Source organism: Camelina sativa, chromosome 7, assembly GCF_000633955.1.
Source record: "Camelina sativa cultivar DH55 chromosome 7, Cs, whole genome shotgun sequence".
In the NCBI taxonomy this organism is placed as follows: Eukaryota; Viridiplantae; Streptophyta; class Magnoliopsida; order Brassicales; family Brassicaceae; genus Camelina; species Camelina sativa.
Genome location: NC_025691.1, coordinates 24,326,560 through 24,346,201, shown reverse-complemented (window position 1 = coordinate 24,346,201; position 19,642 = coordinate 24,326,560). Strand labels below are relative to the sequence as shown.

At 36.2% G+C, this 19,642-nt stretch overlaps 3 protein-coding genes and 1 pseudogene across 3 annotated transcripts; 2 read left to right on the top strand and 2 right to left on the bottom strand.

Annotated features, from left to right (window-relative positions):
• LOC104702328 (receptor protein kinase CLAVATA1-like) lies at positions 5,326-8,801 on the top strand. The gene is made up of 2 exons (XM_010418185.2): positions 5,326-8,142; positions 8,247-8,801. Exons 1-2 carry the CDS (start codon positions 5,517-5,519, stop codon positions 8,597-8,599), a joined length of 2,979 nt encoding a protein of 992 aa, XP_010416487.1. The 5' UTR covers positions 5,326-5,516; the 3' UTR covers positions 8,600-8,801.
• LOC104702327 lies at positions 9,507-10,363 on the bottom strand. Its single transcript, XM_010418184.2, has one exon. It carries the CDS (start codon positions 10,199-10,201, stop codon positions 9,815-9,817), a length of 387 nt encoding a protein of 128 aa, XP_010416486.1. The 5' UTR covers positions 10,202-10,363; the 3' UTR covers positions 9,507-9,814.
• On the bottom strand, positions 11,082-13,244 carry LOC109124740 (thaumatin-like protein 1b). Its single transcript, XM_010418183.2, has 3 exons — positions 13,060-13,244; positions 12,270-12,975; positions 11,082-11,809 (listed from the first exon to the last, which is right to left on the bottom strand). The coding sequence occupies exons 1-3, from the start codon at positions 13,112-13,114 to the stop codon at positions 11,566-11,568; spliced, it is 1,005 nt and encodes a 334-aa protein (XP_010416485.1). The 5' UTR covers positions 13,115-13,244; the 3' UTR covers positions 11,082-11,565.
• Positions 15,992-19,467, top strand: LOC104702325 (annotated as a pseudogene).

Sequence of the window (19,642 nt, the reverse complement as noted above, 5' to 3'; positions counted from 1 at the left end):
AAACTGCTGGTTAAATATGACTTGGTCAAGAACTATCAGATTACACGAAGAAACATAAGCTGCTTGACGCCGTTACAGAGCTGTTGCAGGGACTAAATGCAGAGTGTTACATAGGATTCTGTTAGACGTTAGTTTGTAACGTTACCGTTAATTATCTAGCTTATATAAACTCTTGTATAGTCTTTTGTTAATCTAATGAGAAAATCATAATTTTTGATAAATCTAATAAGAATCTCAAGATGATTAAATGGTTTAATGTTTCGAAACAGCGTTTGAAAAGAACATGTGGAGGAATCAACCATGGTGCAGGTTGCATGCCATCTGTCCCGTTGGCCACTGTCCATTATATTTGAAGACCTTATTATTTGCTTGAATGGCAAGAAAATAACCGGGTTGGGTCTTTGGGTTAATGGGTCCGCTTATCCAATGTTTCTAATGGGTAAGTGAATGTTAATCACCAACGTAATTGAAGGCCCAAGGGCCAATTAACTACTCGTAACGTAGAGTCTGGTGGACTATATATGTATCCAAACCGTACATCGACCCAACAAATAAAGCCAAAATCTATAAAGATTAGTTCTAAGTTAATTATACACATTTTTTATTTATCTGAAATTGTGGTTTTTTCTGACAAAAAAAGAATTAGAAGTTAGAACTGTACTTTTCTTTTTCCTTCTACCTGGACACTTTTATAAAAAGTTAGAAAACAATACTTGACGAGTTGATGAACAAATAGGTATTGCTATTACAAACAGAGGGGACTGGACGGGAAAAACAAAACAAAACAAAAACTAATTTCTGATTTAAGTTATGTGAGTTGCTTATTCTTTTTTTTTTTTTTTCAACAAACACTCCGTTGAATTAAGTTATAAGGTTAAGAATATTTCATTTGGGGAAGAGTAAAGTACAACCGACTAATTTATACAAGATTACGGTGTGTTGTTTAAACAAAAACAGGACACCCGGATCAAGATACAACAAAAAAAAATAACAAGTTAGATAACAAGTAGAGTGCAACAAACAACACCAACAATAAGATCTAAAATGCTATTCCTTTTCATAAGATCTAAAATGTTAAAATCCAAGACGTACGATGGAAACAAAAAGTGAAAGGTGATTTAAGGGGTCATTTGGGATTTGAGAAGTTTCTTCGTCCAAAATCATTGCATGAGTTGAATAGATCTGGGATTAAAGCTGCCAATATAGACAGAGGATTCGGTAGTGATTGAAGCAAAAGCCCAGCAGGCCATTAGGCAATCACCAGTTTCCAAGACAGAAGATAGTGTAAGACCACTTATGACACAACTTTGTCTTCACTATCATCATCTTCTTCTTCTACTTCTTCTGCTACTACTTTTATAGGCTTGTCGTTTTTATCATAACTTGATTGACAAGACTATATATGACCTATATATCTTATTTTATCGTTTCTCTCTATATTTGTTCTTTTAATTATTACTTGAAAAAAAATCAAAGGTTTATTATCCCAAGTAATAAAAATAATTAGTGCGTTATATACTTATATGTGATAATGTGAATACTCCCTCCATTTTATAATATTCTAAGTATTATAAAATCTCAAGTATAAGATGTTTTATAATACTCCAAATTTTATAATATTTTAAGTATTATAATCTCTTTTATAATAAAACAGAAAGTAAACAGCATTGTTTTGTAAACTATATAATTTTAATAAGTTGGTTACAAATATGTTATACATTAATTGATAGATTAATTGGTTACAAATAGATTATACCGAAAATCTTAAAAAGAATATTCTAAAGAATCATATCATTTAACTTACCATATTAATTTTTTTATTAAATTCTTTATCAAATAAAATCTTTTGATATCTAACTTAACATATTAATTTGTTAATTATCATTATACTTCACCTCTCATATTTATATATATGAGTCTATTTTGTGAAACAAATAAATTATCATATTATTTATTATAATTAAAAATAGTTTTATTTTCGGATATACTATAAGTTAAAGTTTTAAAAACAAATTCAATCTATAAAATATTTAATTTTTTGTAATATTATTCTGTAAAAATAATATCTATTGAATGAAAAATTTTATTGAGTAACGGGTTAAAATTTGAATATTTAAATTTAATTTCATATATTTTTGTTGAATTTTATAATTTAATATAATATAATAAACTTTAAATAATTTATTTTGAAATATTTTTAATATATTGACACTTGATTTATTATAGCAATGTCAATAATATGTCACTATAATATGAAAAAATTTCAAGAAACCAAGTATATTAAAACAAAAAGTATAACAATATATTAAATTACTCATAATATAATAACTCGTTTTTTAAAAACCAAATTTACAAAATTATATCTTATAATGACATTGAAGTCATGATGTAGAATATACATTGTTGAAATAACTTCACATATATAACCTAAAACAACATATTAAAATTTTATTTTAAAATATAAAATATACAAAATTTTGTATAAAATAAAATTTAACCAGTGTTATAGCACGGGTACTTATCTAGAATCATTAACAATATAAAACTTACAAAATAGGTGTTTTTTTCAAGCCATCATATTTAGCATATGATTTTATTGCATAATATTTTACCAAAAAACTGTTAAAAACAATCACATAAATTATATTTTATATGAAAATTACAATATAAATAAAATGAATTTCAACATGTGCTCTAGCACGGGTCTTAATCTAGTATTTCAAGTATAAAATGTTTAGATTAGTTTAATGCTTTATATTATGAAGTATTGTTTATGACTGGTTGAACTTTTTTAAAGTAGTTATTTCTTAATCTGTGCTTTTATTTAAAATATCTTATGTTTTGAAACGGAAAGAATATAATTAGTAAATATTATATGTGAAACAGAAGTACATAACACAAGTAAAACTATTATACTTATGCTAATTTATTATTGGTTTAGTAGACTTTGTGTATACATGTTTTCTAGAAGGATGAGACAGTAGTATATGGAGTATGACCCATTTTTTGTGTGTGCAATTGGTGCATCTGTATATAAACTTTATGATATAAAAGATATATATGAATTGGGTCACTATCTTTCTAAACAGTTTCAAATATATGCTTCAATCAAATTGTGAGACGATGCTATTATTAAATAAATAATTTTGAAGAAGCATAAGATGCAAATTGTACCATCGCAAGTGAAAATCCAAAATTCTTGTGAAAATCAAACATGTGAAACTAAGCTTCTACAGTTCTACTACCTAATCGTGTTCCCTTTATTTTTAACAATTCCAATTAGATCAATAACCGTGAGTCAATTTTATGATAAGGATGGAATGATATTTGGGTGATAAATGTCCCCCATATTAGCTATGTCGTAAAAGAATTATTCTCCTATATATGTATTATCAGAAAATAATCATCCATCAAAAAGTTTTGAGATTCCCTTCTACGAAAATAAAATTTCCCACTTACTAAAAAGAGCTCCTTTTCTACTTGAGGAGAACCTAAACCTTTATTCCCAAAGTTCATTTGAGTTTGGGCATTTTCAGCGAATCATTGAAGAGATGCTTCTCTTCTTCATCACAAAAAAAAAAAAATAATAATAAAATTGACATCTCATTTGATTCAAGGTTGTGTATACCGGTTGATCTGATATTTCAATCTCTACTTAAACCGGTTAATAGTCGTCTAACATAGACTGATAGACACGTGAAAAAGCACATACATATTTGTTGTTTTAAGTAGTATAATATTTTTCAGCGTTTACTTTGTTAAATCTAGTGTTTATCATAAGATAATATCTCTAAATGAGAATGCAGAAAAGATTAGTATAAAATGTGAGATTCGCTGCCATTTAGGAAGGACCTTTATACCAATATATACTGCAAATAATATAGAACATTGGTTCCCCTCAAGCGTATGTGTCTAGAGACATATGTCAACCCACTTCTTTAAAAAGATTAAAGTCCCTTTTGTTGTTGCTTAAGGCACCTGATATTTTTAATCAATATATAAAAAAATTGGTTAGCGGGATGAAGATATATATTCGACAAGAACAATACGGCTTGCTCCTATAAACACAGACCAATAATTCACAATTTATTATTTAATCGTTAGATATTTGAATATGGTAGGATCAATCTTGTGGTGGTGACATGCACCAACAAAACGAATATATATACTTTTTTTTTGTCACATAAGGTTTTTTTAATCGAACCACTGAATAATACGAAACACGAGCATGAGTTTAGATAGAAGAGTTAAAAAAAAACAAAGGTCATATGAACAACATATAGTAGCGTGGGGACCGTGGATCACAGAAGGGGTCTGTTGTATACTGAACCGGTGAGTTGAGTGTGCGTTAGTTGTATGAATGGGGAAGAGAAGACAAATACAAATGAAGAGCGTTGACTCTTGGTAAAATTTTGTCTCTTTAGGAAAAGGACACAGACAAGCTTTCTATACGGGCCAATTAGAAATATAGGCCCTACTTCTAATTAAAGCCCATTTACTCCTCTTTTTTGTCTTCTTCTTATTCCCTCTTTTTTCCCATCACGTGACGACGATCAGCCAAAAAAAAAAAACGCCGTCGGATGCCGTTGACAAGACGGCGACACAGAAGAAAAGAAGAAACCAAAAACAACCACAGGCTCTCTCTCTCTCTCTCTAGAGAACGTAACGTTAAGAGTCCTCTTCTTGTCTGTCGCATTTATTAACGGTCGGTTCAACGCCGTCAGTGTATATCCCTACCGTTTCTTCTCCCGTTAAATGTTTAAAATAATCGCCGTGAATTTAAAATTCTGATTTATAGAAAGCCAACAAAGTTGTGTCAGAATCAGAAAGACTTTTACATAGAAGAAGAAACGACGACGTTTCCGTTTTTCCATGTCTAAAGACTAAAGTGTTGTTAGTAGTAGTAGTAGTGGCGGCTACATTTGTTCTTCAGTAAAAAGTACCTTTTGAAGTGTAAATAATCCTAATTTTACACATTTTCCAGTGGATTTTTGGATTTGAATAGTCACTAGTACAAATTCTCAGCAATAGTACTGATCACTTGTTATTAAAGAAAAATGAGAAACTGAAAATGTATGTTTGACTTGTAGTTCGTAATCTTACCTGCAGATGTTCTAGAGAAAGCTTGGATTGTACTTGCCTTCACTTGAACTTGAATGTTGGTATAATTTCTATTCAAATGATCCGATTAGTAGACAGTAGTTAGTAACCATAACAAAAACTTACAAGATCATTTGAAGAAGAACAAAATACACTAAAAGGGTTTATAATTTGGCGCATTATTTTTTTATAATAATAATTTATATGTATAAAGTCACATAAAAGTATTTATTCTCTCTTTGAAATTCTTGGGGGTATTTAGAACAGTACCACTTCGATTCTCTTCTTCATCTTCTTCTTCATAATAATATGCCATTGTTCATTTCTCTGTGTCCTATCGCATAACACTCACGCTAACATATTATTCTCTCTCTCTCCCCTTGAGAGGACATCTTAAAAAAAAAAAAAAAAAAAACATGGCGATGAGACTTTTGAACACTCATCTTCTGTTTCTGCATCTGTATACTACTCAGCTTTACGTTATCTCCTTCTTCATTCTATTCTTCTCACCATGCTTAGCTTACACTACTGACATGGATGTTCTCCTTACTCTCAAATCCTCTATGATTGGTCCTAACGGCGACGGTCTCCACGACTGGATTCACACACCTTCTCCGGCGGCTCACTGCTCTTTCACCGGCGTTTCATGTGACGGCGAATCTCGTGTCATCTCTCTCAACGTCTCCTTTACTCCTTTGTTCGGAAAAATCTCACCGGAGATTGGGATGTTAAACCGTCTGGTGAATCTAACATTAGCTGCCAACAATTTCTCCGGTGAATTACCATTGGAGATGAAGAGTCTAACTTCACTAAAGGTTTTGAACATTTCCAACAATGTTAACCTCAACGGAAGCTTCCCTGGAGAGATTCTTAAAGCCATGCTTGATCTTGAAGTTCTTGACGCTTACAACAACAATTTCACGGGTACGTTACCACTTGAGATTTCAGAGCTCAAGAACCTCAAACATCTCTCTCTCGGTGGAAACTTCTTCACCGGCGAGATTCCTGAGAGTTACGGAGATATCCAAAGCCTAGAGTATCTCGGACTCAACGGAGCTGGACTCTCCGGTAAATCACCGGCGTTTCTATCTCGCCTCAAGAACTTGAGAGAAATGTATGTCGGATACTTCAACAGCTACACCGGTGGTGTTCCCCCGGAGTTCGGTGGTTTAACCAACCTTCAGATCCTCGACATGGCGAGTTGTACACTCACCGGAGAGATCCCAACGAGTTTAAGTAACCTGAAACATTTACACACACTGTTCCTTCACATCAACAACTTAACCGGACACATACCACCAGAACTCTCCGGTTTAATCAGCCTCAAATCACTCGATTTATCAATCAACCAGTTAACCGGAGAAATACCTCAAAGCTTCATCGACCTCGGAAACATCACTCTCATCAACCTCTTCAGAAACAAACTCTACGGTCCAATACCAGAGTTCATCGGAGAGTTACCAAAACTCCAAGTCTTCGAAGTCTGGGAGAACAACTTCACCTTACAGCTACCTTCGAATCTTGGACGGAACGGGAATCTGAAAAAGCTCGACGTCTCTTACAACCACCTCACCGGGCTTATCCCCATGGATTTATGCAGAGGCGAGAAGCTAGAGATGTTGATACTCTCAAACAACTTCTTCTTCGGTCCAATCCCAGAAGAGCTTGGTAAATGCAAGTCCTTAAACAAAATCAGAATCATCAAGAATCTTCTCAACGGAACTGTACCGGCGGGGCTTTTCAATCTACCGCTCGTTACGATTATCGAACTCACCGATAATTTCTTCTCCGGTGAACTCCCGACGACGATGTCCGGAGCTGTTGCCGACCAGATTTACCTCTCTAACAATTGGTTCTCCGGCGAGATTCCTCCGGCGATCGGTAATTTCCCTATTTTGCAGACTCTGTTCTTAGATCGGAACCGATTCCGCGGGAGTATCCCGAGAGAGATCTTCGAATTGAAGCATCTATCGAAGATCAACACAAGTGCGAACAACATCACCGGCGTTATCCCAGATTCAATCTCACGCTGCACTACTCTAATCTCCGTCGATCTCAGCCGTAACCGAATCAACGGAGATATACCTAAAGAGATCAACAACGTGATTAACCTCGGTACACTTAATCTCTCCGGTAACCAACTAACCGGTTCGATCCCAACCGGAATCGGAAACATGACGAGTTTAACAACGCTAGATCTCTCTTTCAACGATCTCTCCGGGAGAGTACCACTAGGTGGTCAATTCATGGTGTTCAACGACACTTCCTTCGCCGGAAACACTTACCTCTGTTTACCTCCCCACGTCTCATGTCCAACACGGCCAGGACAAACCTCCGATCGCAACCCCACGGCGTTGTTCTCACCGTCAAGGATCGTAATCACGGTTATCGCAGCGATCACGGCGTTGATCCTAATCAGCGTAGCGATTCGTCAGATGAACAAGAAGAAGAACCAGAAATCTCTCGCCTGGAAGCTAACCGCCTTCCGGAAACTGGATTTCAAATCAGAAGACGTCCTCGAGTGTTTGAAAGAAGAGAACATAATCGGCAAAGGAGGAGCTGGAATCGTTTACCGTGGATCTATGCCAAACAACGTCGACGTCGCGATCAAACGACTCGTTGGTCGTGGCACTGGGAGGAGCGATCATGGATTCACGGCGGAGATTCAAACTTTGGGAAGGATTCGACACCGTCACATCGTGAGGCTTCTAGGTTACGTAGCGAACAAGGACACGAACTTGCTTCTCTATGAGTACATGCCTAATGGAAGCCTTGGAGAGCTTTTGCATGGATCTAAAGGTGGTCATCTTCAATGGGAGACGAGACATAGAGTAGCCGTGGAAGCAGCCAAGGGCTTGTGTTATCTTCACCATGACTGTTCACCGTTGATCTTGCATAGAGATGTTAAGTCCAATAACATTCTTTTGGACTCTGATTTTGAAGCCCATGTTGCTGATTTTGGGCTTGCTAAGTTCTTAGTGGACGGTGCTGCTTCTGAGTGTATGTCTTCGATTGCTGGCTCTTATGGATACATCGCCCCAGGTTAGTTCACTTATCGATAACATTAGTACGAACCAAGATGTTATATACAATAAGGTATTATTATCACAAGATATGCTCTAATCACATCTTGTTTTGTTTGACAGAGTATGCATATACCTTGAAAGTGGACGAGAAAAGTGATGTATATAGTTTCGGAGTGGTTTTATTGGAGCTAATAGCCGGGAAGAAACCGGTTGGTGAATTTGGAGAAGGAGTCGATATAGTTAGGTGGGTGAGGAACACGGAAGAAGAGATGTCTCAGCCGTCGGATGCTGCTATTGTTGTTGCGATCGTTGACTCGAGGTTGACTGGTTATCCGTTGACCAGCGTGGTTCATGTGTTCAAGATTGCAATGATGTGTGTGGAGGATGAGGCCGCAACAAGGCCTACGATGAGGGAGGTTGTGCACATGCTCACTAACCCTCCGAAATCCGTGGCTAACTTGATTGCGTTCTAACCCAAGCAAGATAAATGAAAATAAGATGTGTAATGTGGCGATAATTTTTTTGGGTGTTGTTCTTATTTATGGTTTTAAATACTTTCGGTTTGTATATTTGTTGTGTTTCAATTTGTATATTACCTCTTTATGTGTTTTCATCTACTCAAGTATGTAATGTAAACAATATGCTTATTGCAAATGGCTTTAAACTTACGCTAAACGCATGTTTCTGTTAGCTTCCAACATGATGTCATGTTGCGCACTTGACATTGCCTAGTAAGTACATGGCACAGAACCAAAAGAAGAAACTTATCTAGTGAAACACGGAATCAACAGAGTAATGATTAGATTAAGCTATCAGATTCATAAAGAGAATTACTCTGCATCTAGATAAATGACTAGTTTTTATTTGTATTGAGTTCTTGGTGCTCACCTCTTTAAGATGTAAATTGTACCAATGCAACCACATTTTTACAAGCAAGGAGAATCACCTCAGGGTCATAACATTGTAGTTTCTATTCATCAAGCAAAACGAGAAATTTGGAAATCAAAAACACACATAAACTAACAATCGAAAAATCCACAGATACCAAAAAACAAAGAAGGGTGTCAGCGTTATGTTCATTAACAACAGAACTCAACCTGTATATCATCTGTATTATCTCTACAAGAGCAAACAAACATGCTACAGATCGAGGATGATGCTGAAGCCTACTGTATACATAAAAGAAATGGAAGTGATGGATTGCATTTCTCACTAGCAGAGGTGAGAAGAAGACGAGAGACACACACAGAGTGTGACAACATAGAATCCAAGAGAGATCCACTCTACTACTGTCAGCTCACAAAACATTCTTCATTGCATTTCAGGTTCTAACAAAATCCATTAAGAAGCATATACACTCACTAGATCAAAAAGGTATCCTTCGGTTCATATGGCAATACCAGTACAAACTCTTGATTCAATATCAAATTTTATAAGAAACAAGAAACATGTATCATCATATCACTATCAAATTTTACAAATATATATATATATAAATCAATACAAAAAAAACAAACAAAAGAACCTCCCCCAACTTCAGAGTAACAAGAACAACACCTTATTCCTCATTATCTATTATACACGAAACTTATATCTAATAATACATGTTATCACCTACTTCACCTGCAACTTTTTTTAAACAAAGGAAAAAAAAACAGTCAAAAAAGGGAAAAGATTAAAGTATATACTCAGAAAGCGCCGTAGGGAATGTGTTGCGGAAGCCTAAATCGAACTTGTGAAGCAGGTGACCGAACAGCAACACCGTGCCAGCAAATCCCTCCTTTACAACTACTCCCACCACCACCGTCGTCATGATGACGGTGGTTGAGACTAAGATCCTCCTCAACACCAACACGATTATACCTCGAAACCGCCTCCGCTGCTCTACGAGACACATCCCAAGCAAGCGTAACCGCCAACAAAACACCAACCGCCGTAATCGAAACGACTACGACGAATCCAGCGCTGAAACTCTTCCCTGTGATCAATCCGTAAGCCTTAATCGCGATAATCACCGCCACGTAGATCGTCGCGAGATTCCCGAGAACCGCGTCGGATAACGCCATGAGACACATTAGGATACGGAATTTTCTCCTCCGTCGCCCGTAAATTTTTGGCACCTCTTCTTCGTAACGGTGCGGTGCGGTGGGAGAGGGGAAGCTTTTAACAGAAAGTGAGAGAGACGAAGGAAAACAAAAAGCGAAATTGTGGTTGATGTTGAAAACTCGAATTGGCGTAATCCTTTGTTCAATGTAGGGAATGTATATATTTTTACTAATATACCCTTGTTGAGATATTTTGTTCTCTTTTTCTATGGCTAGTGTGAGAAGAGTTTGCTGATACCCTTACCCCTCGTGCATAAAACGACACCGTATATTCTGGTTTGGTTAGACTTGCCATGAAATGCCATGCCACGCACGCACTACAATTATGGGTGTGTATGACATTCATTCACCATTCACGCATGTCACTGTCATCAGACTCTTTCTATTCTATTCTATGTTCCTGTGGTCAAAACTTAATCGTGGGCTTTAAAATGGTTTCTAATGGGCCTATTAATAGGCTCCAATTGTAGACCCATCTTTGATCTTTAAGCTTTCTTCTAATGAGAAAAGTGTTTTCCTAACTTATGAGATGGAGATTAAGGCAATGCCTCTTTCATATTCCATGATGGCTTTATTCTTATGATATTTTTGTCAAATCATATGCAGTGAAATTAGACACTTGGTTTATATTTATAGGTTCACTCCCAGTAATAAATCAAAGGCATCATCATCATCAACTCACCGTTAATTAATATTATATGTTCTCTAATCTTTTTCAGCTAGTGGCTACCACCACAAATCACTTTTCAAAAATGTATAATAATTGAGAATTTCTTATGGCTCTCTTATGCGTTTGTAAAGTCAAATTATTATTAAATATAGCGGTTGAGACAAGACCAAGAAATGTATGTAGTACTTAGTAGTATTTTTATTCATTTCATGGTTCGGAATGGCCAACGGAGCATCAGATAACAAACAAATGAAATATTCCCCCATCTATATATACATATATATATATATTGTTAGTGTACATAATAATAATATTCTTCTCTAAGCCTAATTTATATTAAAAAACAAACAAATATTCTGACCTTACAAATTTTAACATTCCCATCTTTTTATGAACTCCTCAACCAGCAGCCCACGTGTTCCTCACCCAAAAAATAAGAATCCTCCCTTGAAGGGTTTACTTACTTCTGTTAATTCCAGGTAAGGAGCTTTTTTGTAAGTGACTGATCATCACCTTTTTTTTCTTAGCTATGACTCGATCCGACGTAGCCCTGAGGTAAGAAAAGGTTCACATGGGCCGAAACGAGATAGGGCTTTTTAGTGAGTGATGGCCCACAACGTCCTGATTCAGTGTTTTACGCGGGAGACAAAAAAAAAAGGTTAGGTCAAAAGAGCGACCACATCCGACAAAAGGCCAGCGCAAGAGTGACTGTGATTCCACATAACGAAGAAACATGACAACTGGACGGTGATCCTTTGCTCTGATCCAAAGCTCCTTCGTATATCATCGATGTATCCACCGGCGACCACGTCGTACTACTACTACTACTACTATCTCCGGCTGGTGTAGTCGTTCCTGATGGCGTCGTCGTTTTAGGATCTGGGCTCTGATCTTGTGATGATTTTTGACTGCCAAACAAAAAAAATCATAGCCGTTCAATACATGTGCAAGTGATTCTGCCACGCGTCCCCTCAAAATTGGACACGATATTAACAAAAAAAATCTCACTGGACCGTTAAAGATCCACATCCCCATAAATCTATCCACAATTCGAGGATGGTTATAAAACAAATTTGTAAATAAAATAAAAACAAATCGTAAAAAACACACATTTTCTTCTTTTTTTTTGCAGTATAAAGCAAAGTCCTATCCTATAGTAGTAGATTCTTAGTATTTTATTTCCAGCTAGTATATAATTGACAAAAAAAACAAAAATCACAGTTACTTCAATTGCACGGTAAACAAAAAAGGTAATTAATGGTTAGTAAATATGTTGTCTTATGTAATTAACGAAACTACCCTCACACCTAACCTTTAATCATAAGCAAAACTAAAAACCAAAAGGGGTAAAAAGGGAATTATAATAACCTGGTGTTAGGGGAAGGGCAAAACGTGATGACGTAATTAGGGGAGTCGGCGCATGTGAAGGTACTACTCTGATCATCGTAAGCGTAGCTGTAAGCACGTGGGCACGCGGTTTTAAACACCGCCGAGTACGACGACGGTTTACACGTGTCAGGCGTACCGAAGGCGCCGCTGCAACAGTACTCCGGCGTACGGAAAGCTTCGCACGCGCTTTTGCAACCCATGGCCTGTTTCCCACCGCCGTCCAAACTCGTCACTTTAAGCTCCGACGGACACGAACCGTTCAGATCCACGACGCATCCGGTGCTGCTGCAGTTCAAACCCGAGCCTCCCTGAGGAACCACCAGCATCGGGACGTTGTAACCGTCGACGAGACTCACGTCGTAGAAATCGAGACCGCCGGATCCGTCTAGCGTGAACTCCGCTAGCGTAGCGGGAGGCGTCGCGCCGGATCCGGAGCACTCGACGGTACCGGATCCGCAATCTCCGGTGAGACAAGTGAATTTACCACCGTCGGTGTCGGTGGTGCATTGAGTTCTTCCCCAGAAACGTCCGCCCCATGAAGTCGGAGCGTTGATGGTTCGCTCTTCGCCTTTTTGGAGTACGAATCCGGTCGTCGGAAGCGGTGCTACTCCGGCGTTTGATAGAAGTCCAGGCCAGACTGTGTATTCGCATTTGTTCACCATTACGAAGCTCGTTGATCTAACTCCTGTGAATTTACATAAAAATCTAAATCATCATATTATAGTCACAGTAGTTTATTAATATCATAACTTAAATAGAAGATTCGTACCAGAAACGAACAAATGGGAGAGGATAAGTAAGATCAATGGCAACGGAAGAGCCATTGGAACAAAGAAGAAGAAGAAGAAGAAGATTTGTTTAAGGATCTTAATGCTCTGTTTCGTCTTCTTCTTCTTTGTTGTAGTTTTATTAAATGTAGAACAGAGAGGAGTCTGAGAGAGCGAAAGAGAGATGAAGAAGATGATGTGTGATTTATAGAGATAGCATATTCCGTTGGCTTTATCTATTTGGTAACAATCAGGCGTATGTGTTGCTTGGTGGCTTATGGTACGCCAGCTTACCTGGTTACACGTAATTGGTTTATAAACTTTTTAACCGTTGAGATTAAAGAAACAATAAAAGAAATGTGTATATTATATACTCACTCCGTTTCAAAATATAAGGTGTTTCTATAATATAGGATGTTTTCAAGTTTTTATGTAACTTTTAGATTATTTTAATATTTTCTATTATGCACTATTGTTTTTGATTGGTTTAACGTGTTAAAAGTAAAGATTTTTTAATCTACGTGCTTTAGTTAAAACATTATATATTTTAAAATTGAGAGAGTAGTTAATAGCTACTGCACATAATTGTTGATTCGAGAATAGTTACCACTAATTGTGTTTGTCCGAGTTTGATTGATGATTTTTCAACGAAAATATCCAACTACCTTTTGACGTTCACTTTTGATTTTAAAAGTATCTACAAAAACGTAAAGTAATTCATATATTTTTTGAAGATTCTTTTTCAACTTTACTGTATAATTACGCGATTAAGATTTGTAAACCACGTAGACGTGCAAAAACAGTATTACATTCTTTCTTTTATCATCCATGATTTTATAGGAATTTTCAGTAGAGATTAATTATGTGATTTCATCGTAACAATAAGAACTTAATTAAGAAGGGTCTAGTACAAAAATGATGACGAGTTATCCAAGAGTCCAAAACCATATGATTTTATCAAACTATCACTTCATTTTAATTAACAACTAGGATATTGTTCGTTTGGTGAACCAGACGCAGTATCTAGACGCAAATACAGATTGTTGTTCGTTTATTGATAACTAAAATAATATCTGAATTAGGTAAAAACTCATCCAAAAAACACTAAATTTCTGAATGAGCTCTTTTGGATGAAGTAAACTCATCTAAAATTGGTAAAAATCAAAAATACTCATATTTTAATTAAATAATTACAAAGTATTTTTTCTCAATTCTAATATGAACAAAACCCTAAAATCTCAATTCTTCATCCATCAACCCGCTCATTACCGCAAAATTACGTTTTTCCGCCTAAACCACAAAACTAGGTTTTCCAACCAAAATCGCAAAAACTAGGTTTCCCAACAAAAACACAAAATAATGTTTTCTCGCCAAAACCGCAAAATCTCATTTTCCCGCTAAAACCGCAAAATTACGTTTTCCCATCAAAACCGCAAAATTACGTTTTCTCGCCAAAACCGCAAAATTACATTTTCTCGCCAAAATTGAAAAATTACGTTTTCCCGCCAAAATCGCAAAAATTACGTTTTTCGTCAAACCCACAAAATTACGTTTTCCCGTCAAAACCGCAAAATCTTGCTTTCCCACCAAAACTGCAAAATTTCATTTTTCCGTCCAAACCGCAAATTTTATTTTCCCGTCAAAACCACAAAATCTTGTTTTCCCATCAGAACCCCAAAATTACGTTTTTCGCCAAAAAAACGCAACAACACAAAAATACGTTTTTCCGTCAAAACTGCAAAATCACATTTCTGTCAAAAACGTAAAATCACGGTTTTCCGCCAAAAACGCAAAATCTCGGTTTTCTGCCAAAAACAAAAAATCTCAATTTTCCGCTAAAAACGTAAAATCTCTGTTTTCCGTCAAGACAAGGGAACTTCATTTTTAAATATTTATTTAAATTTAATTTGAAAATAAGCTAAAAACATGAATACATTATAACCACTAAATCTTCGATATAAAATAAAAGGGTTTTTGGTCATTATATATATTGTATTCAGATGCACATAACTCAAATTACAAAACAAACATAATTTTATCGAGATACAATTTCTGGATATATAAACCAATAACGCAAAGGAACATAATTTTGATGTTCAGATATTGCGTTCAGATACTGCGTCTTGATATTCTATCCAGATATTGCAGAACCTAGCTAGGTACGACTAGTGGACGTTTCAACGTCTTTCATGATAGTCGCGGGCCCTGTAAAATTATATTGGAGGATCCATATAATATCTTCTTTGTAATAAAAATATTTTGTGCAATATAATATCTTTGCGTTTGATTGATCAATTGCAACGAACGACATACACAACAGACCCAAAAATCTGTGTACTGTACATATATGTGCTAGATATTTCTTTTTGTCAAAAGTGAAATTGTTGTTACTCTTTACTATTTTCAAAAGACGTGGTGTGTGAACTGTGAAAGATTAAAGAGGATGTAAAAAATGTGATAAAATAGTTTTCAATAATTGCTTGCGTTATTTTAATTTGTAGGACTGAATAGCGACTGTTTTTGTAATTTTGTATTCAGACAAGTCACATCCACTTTACAATATTTCGTAAGCCATCGTCTTCCCTCACGTTTTTTTTTTTTCCTTTTCGTCCGTCATTACAATAAAACCTTATGCGTATAAAATATTCAGTGGACCTCTAAAGTTTAGTATAATGAATAAGCCCAGCAGAATTTTATCGAAAGCACAAATGTGTTTCCCATAAATTAGGTTGAAAATGCAGACTGCATGAACTCTTTTAAGCATAGTCAATATTCAGAGCACGAGATAAGGGTTAACTCAAACAACCAAATGATGATTTTCATCGAATTAATATATCGTTTCAAAGAAAAAATGTAGCTAATTTCTTGCCTCGAACACAGCACAAACATCTCAAAGTTTCCTTGATTTCCAATTTTCCACAGATATATATTTTTCGTAAGTCAATCTTTCGCAATGAGACATGTAGTTGTTGAGGTGTTGGTTCTGACTTTTTTGGTCGTCTTGGAGTTGAGCTATGCGTTTCCACCTATCGTATCGTACCAATGGGTCGTCTCTTATTCTCAACGTTCCATTCTTGGAGGCAACAAGCAGGTTCCATCGATGGACGATGATTCATTTTATATTTTTGTATTTGTTTTTTTTTAAGTATGATTTTAGGTCATTATATATATATGAAAGCATACATGATCAATCAACAGATCATAGTGATCAACGACATGTTTCCTGGACCGCTCCTTAATGCAACAGCAAACGATATCATAATCGTCAATATTTTCAACAATTTGAACGAACCCTTTCTTATGACGTGGTAAATGCATGTTTCGCACTTAATTAGGTGTGTTTTTGTATTGTATTGGTTTTGGTTTAGTCACATTTGTTATCAAATCTATATGCGATGTAAAGGAATGGATTACGGTTGCGGAAGAACTCGTGGCAAGATGGAGTTCGAGGGACAAACTGTCCCATACTACCGGGGACAAATTGGACGTACCGTTTTCAGGTGAAGGATCAGATCGGAAGCTACTTTTACTTTCCGACGCTTCTACTTCAGAAAGCTGCCGGAGGATACGGTGCTATTAGAATCAATACCCCGGAACTTGTGCCGGTTCCATTCCCAAAGCCCGACTATGAATACGACATCTTGGTAGGAGATTGGTTCTATGCCGACCATACGGTAAGTTCATTTATTATTTTATCGTATACAATTACCATCCAAAGTAATCTATATTAATTTTTAACAAATATATATATATATATATATATATATATAGTTATACTATTGATAATTTATGTGCTTAGTGAAAAAAAATTTGTGGATTATTATCTAGCATTTTAATTTAATTTTTAAAAATGTGACGTAGTTTTCTTTTTTTTTTGTAAAATATGTTTGGGTTGATTTGCATAACACAAGTATATTGTTTTGCAAATGTTTTGATGAAAGGATACGAGAGCTTCACTTGACACCGGTCACAGTTTGCCAACTCCTGATGGTATTCTTATTAACGGGCGTGGTCCTGAAGAGACCTTCTTTGTATTTGAACCAGGTGAGTTATTTTCTTAATATGTTATGAAAACGCATATTTGTGGCTAAGTCTAATCGCGTGTATGATCGACTCTGAGTATGTATGAGCATAAAGTAAATAAGACACAAGCTTTGTTAACGGAGTTCAGATAACCTACATCTCCGGAACCTAGTCCATAATTTATTCACTAGAAAAGGTTGCAATCTACAATTGCTATATGGCACCCACCACTCTTTCCTAGAATTACAATGAAAGAAGACTACCACTAGTTGTCTTTTCTGACTAGTGTAGATCTTCAACAAAACCATCAAAAGATCTCTCTATCTTGTTGATGGGACGACACCACTCATCTTATGTGCATCTCTTGAAACTACCTTGAAGCGCGCAGGTCTTCATGAAGCGCCCTCTTGGTATTTATATCAATTGTCCAACCCCTAGGGTTGGCAACTTTCCTATTATACACCAAATAAGAAATTGAGAACTTTCCTTTTTCTTTTTTGGATAAGGAAAGTTTCACTTCATGATCTCATCTTGAATCTTCCATTCAAGATGTTCATTCAGCTAAGCAGTCACCACTTGGCTTGTCCAAGTCGGCCTTAAGCTTCTGTACTCAAACTCTTCAACTCAGCTTCTTGTACTACTTCATGTATTATTCTCGGAACTAGTACAAGAACTGCTTCAGACGTTTGATACCATCTCCGTTGTATATGACCCTCTTGGCTTGTCCAAGTTGTCCCCAAACTTCTGTATTTCAACTCTTCAAAGTTCGGCTTCCTCTATAACTTCATGTACTACCTCTTGTACTATTTTGGAACTTGGCATATGTTCTTACTGCAACTGTGTCAAGTAGTGCCTCAACAACTTTGTTAGTTCTGCTCATTGTTTTCACACCATCTATAAGACATCTGTGATGATTCTATCCCGTTATCTCATATCACAATAGTTGTATGACATCCTGGCTTAGTAGCAATCCCATGACATGTTCAAACAGCTTATAAAACTCATTCAACACATACACCTTCATGTTACACTATGTCTATATGTCTATATGTCATATGTCATATCTAATAGTCTAATAGCATACCAATGTACCTTTTGTTTTATGCTTAATGGCACGTAAAATGTATAGGCTAAGAATATCAAATGTGGGTCTCAAAACATGTGTAAACTTCAGGATTCAAGACCATGATATGCTTCTAGTTGAGACAGAGGGTACGTATGTTCAGAAACGTGTTTACTCGAGCCTGGACATCCACGCGGGTCAATCATACTCTGTTCTCGTCACCGCTAAAACCGACCCGGTTGGTATAAACCGCGCCTACTACATACTGGCCACAGCCCGGTTCACTGATTACTACCTTGGCGGTATAGCTTTAATTCGATATCCCAACTCCCCACTCGACCCGGTCGGATCAGTCCCACTCGCACCTGCTTCGTGGGATTACGCTTCCTCGGTTGAACAAGCCCTATCCATCAGGTGAATAAAAATAAATACCTCATTTTATGAAATTTTTACTTTTATATTCTTGACTAATAAGTGTGAGAGTGACACAGAATGGACGTAAACGTTGGAGCGGCAAGAACGAACCCACAAGGTTCGTACCACTACGGACGTATAAAGGTAGCCAGAACAATATTATTACACAACGACGTCATGCTATCGTCCGGAAGACTCCGTTACACAATAAACGGTGTATCGTTTGTCTACCCCGAAACACCGTTAAAGCTCGTTGACCATTTCCAGCTAAACGACACGATCATCCCCAACATGTTCCCGAATTACCCTACCAACAAAACACCGAGTTTATGCACCTCAGTGGTCGATATACGTTACAGAGATTTCGTCCACATCGTGTTCCAGAATCCCCTGTTTGAATTGCAGAGTTACCACATCGATGGTTACAATTTCTTCGTTGTCGGGTAAAAATTACATGTCATAATCGAAATCATGTCTAGTCATATGATTAATTAGGTGTACTAACCTTTATTTGAGTTGATGTTAGATATGGATTTGGAGCATGGCCTGAGAGCAAAAGAGCTGGATATAACTTAGTGGATGCTGTTTCACGGTCAACAGTTCAGGTTAAATCAAATCATAAACCTCGTTATTAACGTATTAGAATTTAGACTAGAGAGCTTAGTTAGTTTGTTTTTTTTTCCTTTTTTGGGGTTTAGGTATATCCATATTCGTGGCAGCAATACTAATAGCTATGGATAATCAAGGAATGTGGAATGTGAGATCACAGAAAGCAAAGCAGTGGTATTTTGGTCAAAAGCTTTATTTGAGAGTTACGGGTGAAGGACAAGAAGATCCTTCGAATATTCCGGTTAGAGATGAAAATCCGATACCGGATAATGTCATCCGTTGTGGCAGACTTCTTCAATAATTTAATTGTTTTCAATAATTTAATTGTTTTCAATAATTAAAATCAAAGGGTATTAGTAAAATTGTTATATAAAAAAACAGTAAAAACGGTTTAAACTTTAAAGGAATTAACAATTAACTTTCCCCACTACTGCACGATGCCGTTTTGGTTAAAAAGGCTTGCATAATTGTTATCT

Bases quoted from the DNA above. Each gene is read 5' to 3' on its own strand.
- LOC104702328 (XM_010418185.2), top strand. From the start codon at position 5,517: ATGGCGATGAGACTTTTGAACACTCATCTTCTGTTTCTGCATCTGTAT. The intron at 8,143-8,246 runs GTTAGTTCACTT...TTTGTTTGACAG, and splicing joins TTATGGATACATCGCCCCAG to AGTATGCATATACCTTGAAA.
- LOC104702327 (XM_010418184.2), bottom strand. From the start codon at position 10,201: ATGTGTCTCATGGCGTTATCCGACGCGGTTCTCGGGAATCTCGCGACG.
- LOC109124740 (XM_010418183.2), bottom strand. From the start codon at position 13,114: ATGGCTCTTCCGTTGCCATTGATCTTACTTATCCTCTCCCATTTGTTC. The intron at 12,976-13,059 runs GTACGAATCTTC...GTAAATTCACAG, and splicing joins CTCCCATTTGTTCGTTTCTG to GAGTTAGATCAACGAGCTTC. The intron at 11,810-12,269 runs GTTATTATAATT...TTTGTTTGGCAG, and splicing joins TGCCCTTCCCCTAACACCAG to TCAAAAATCATCACAAGATC.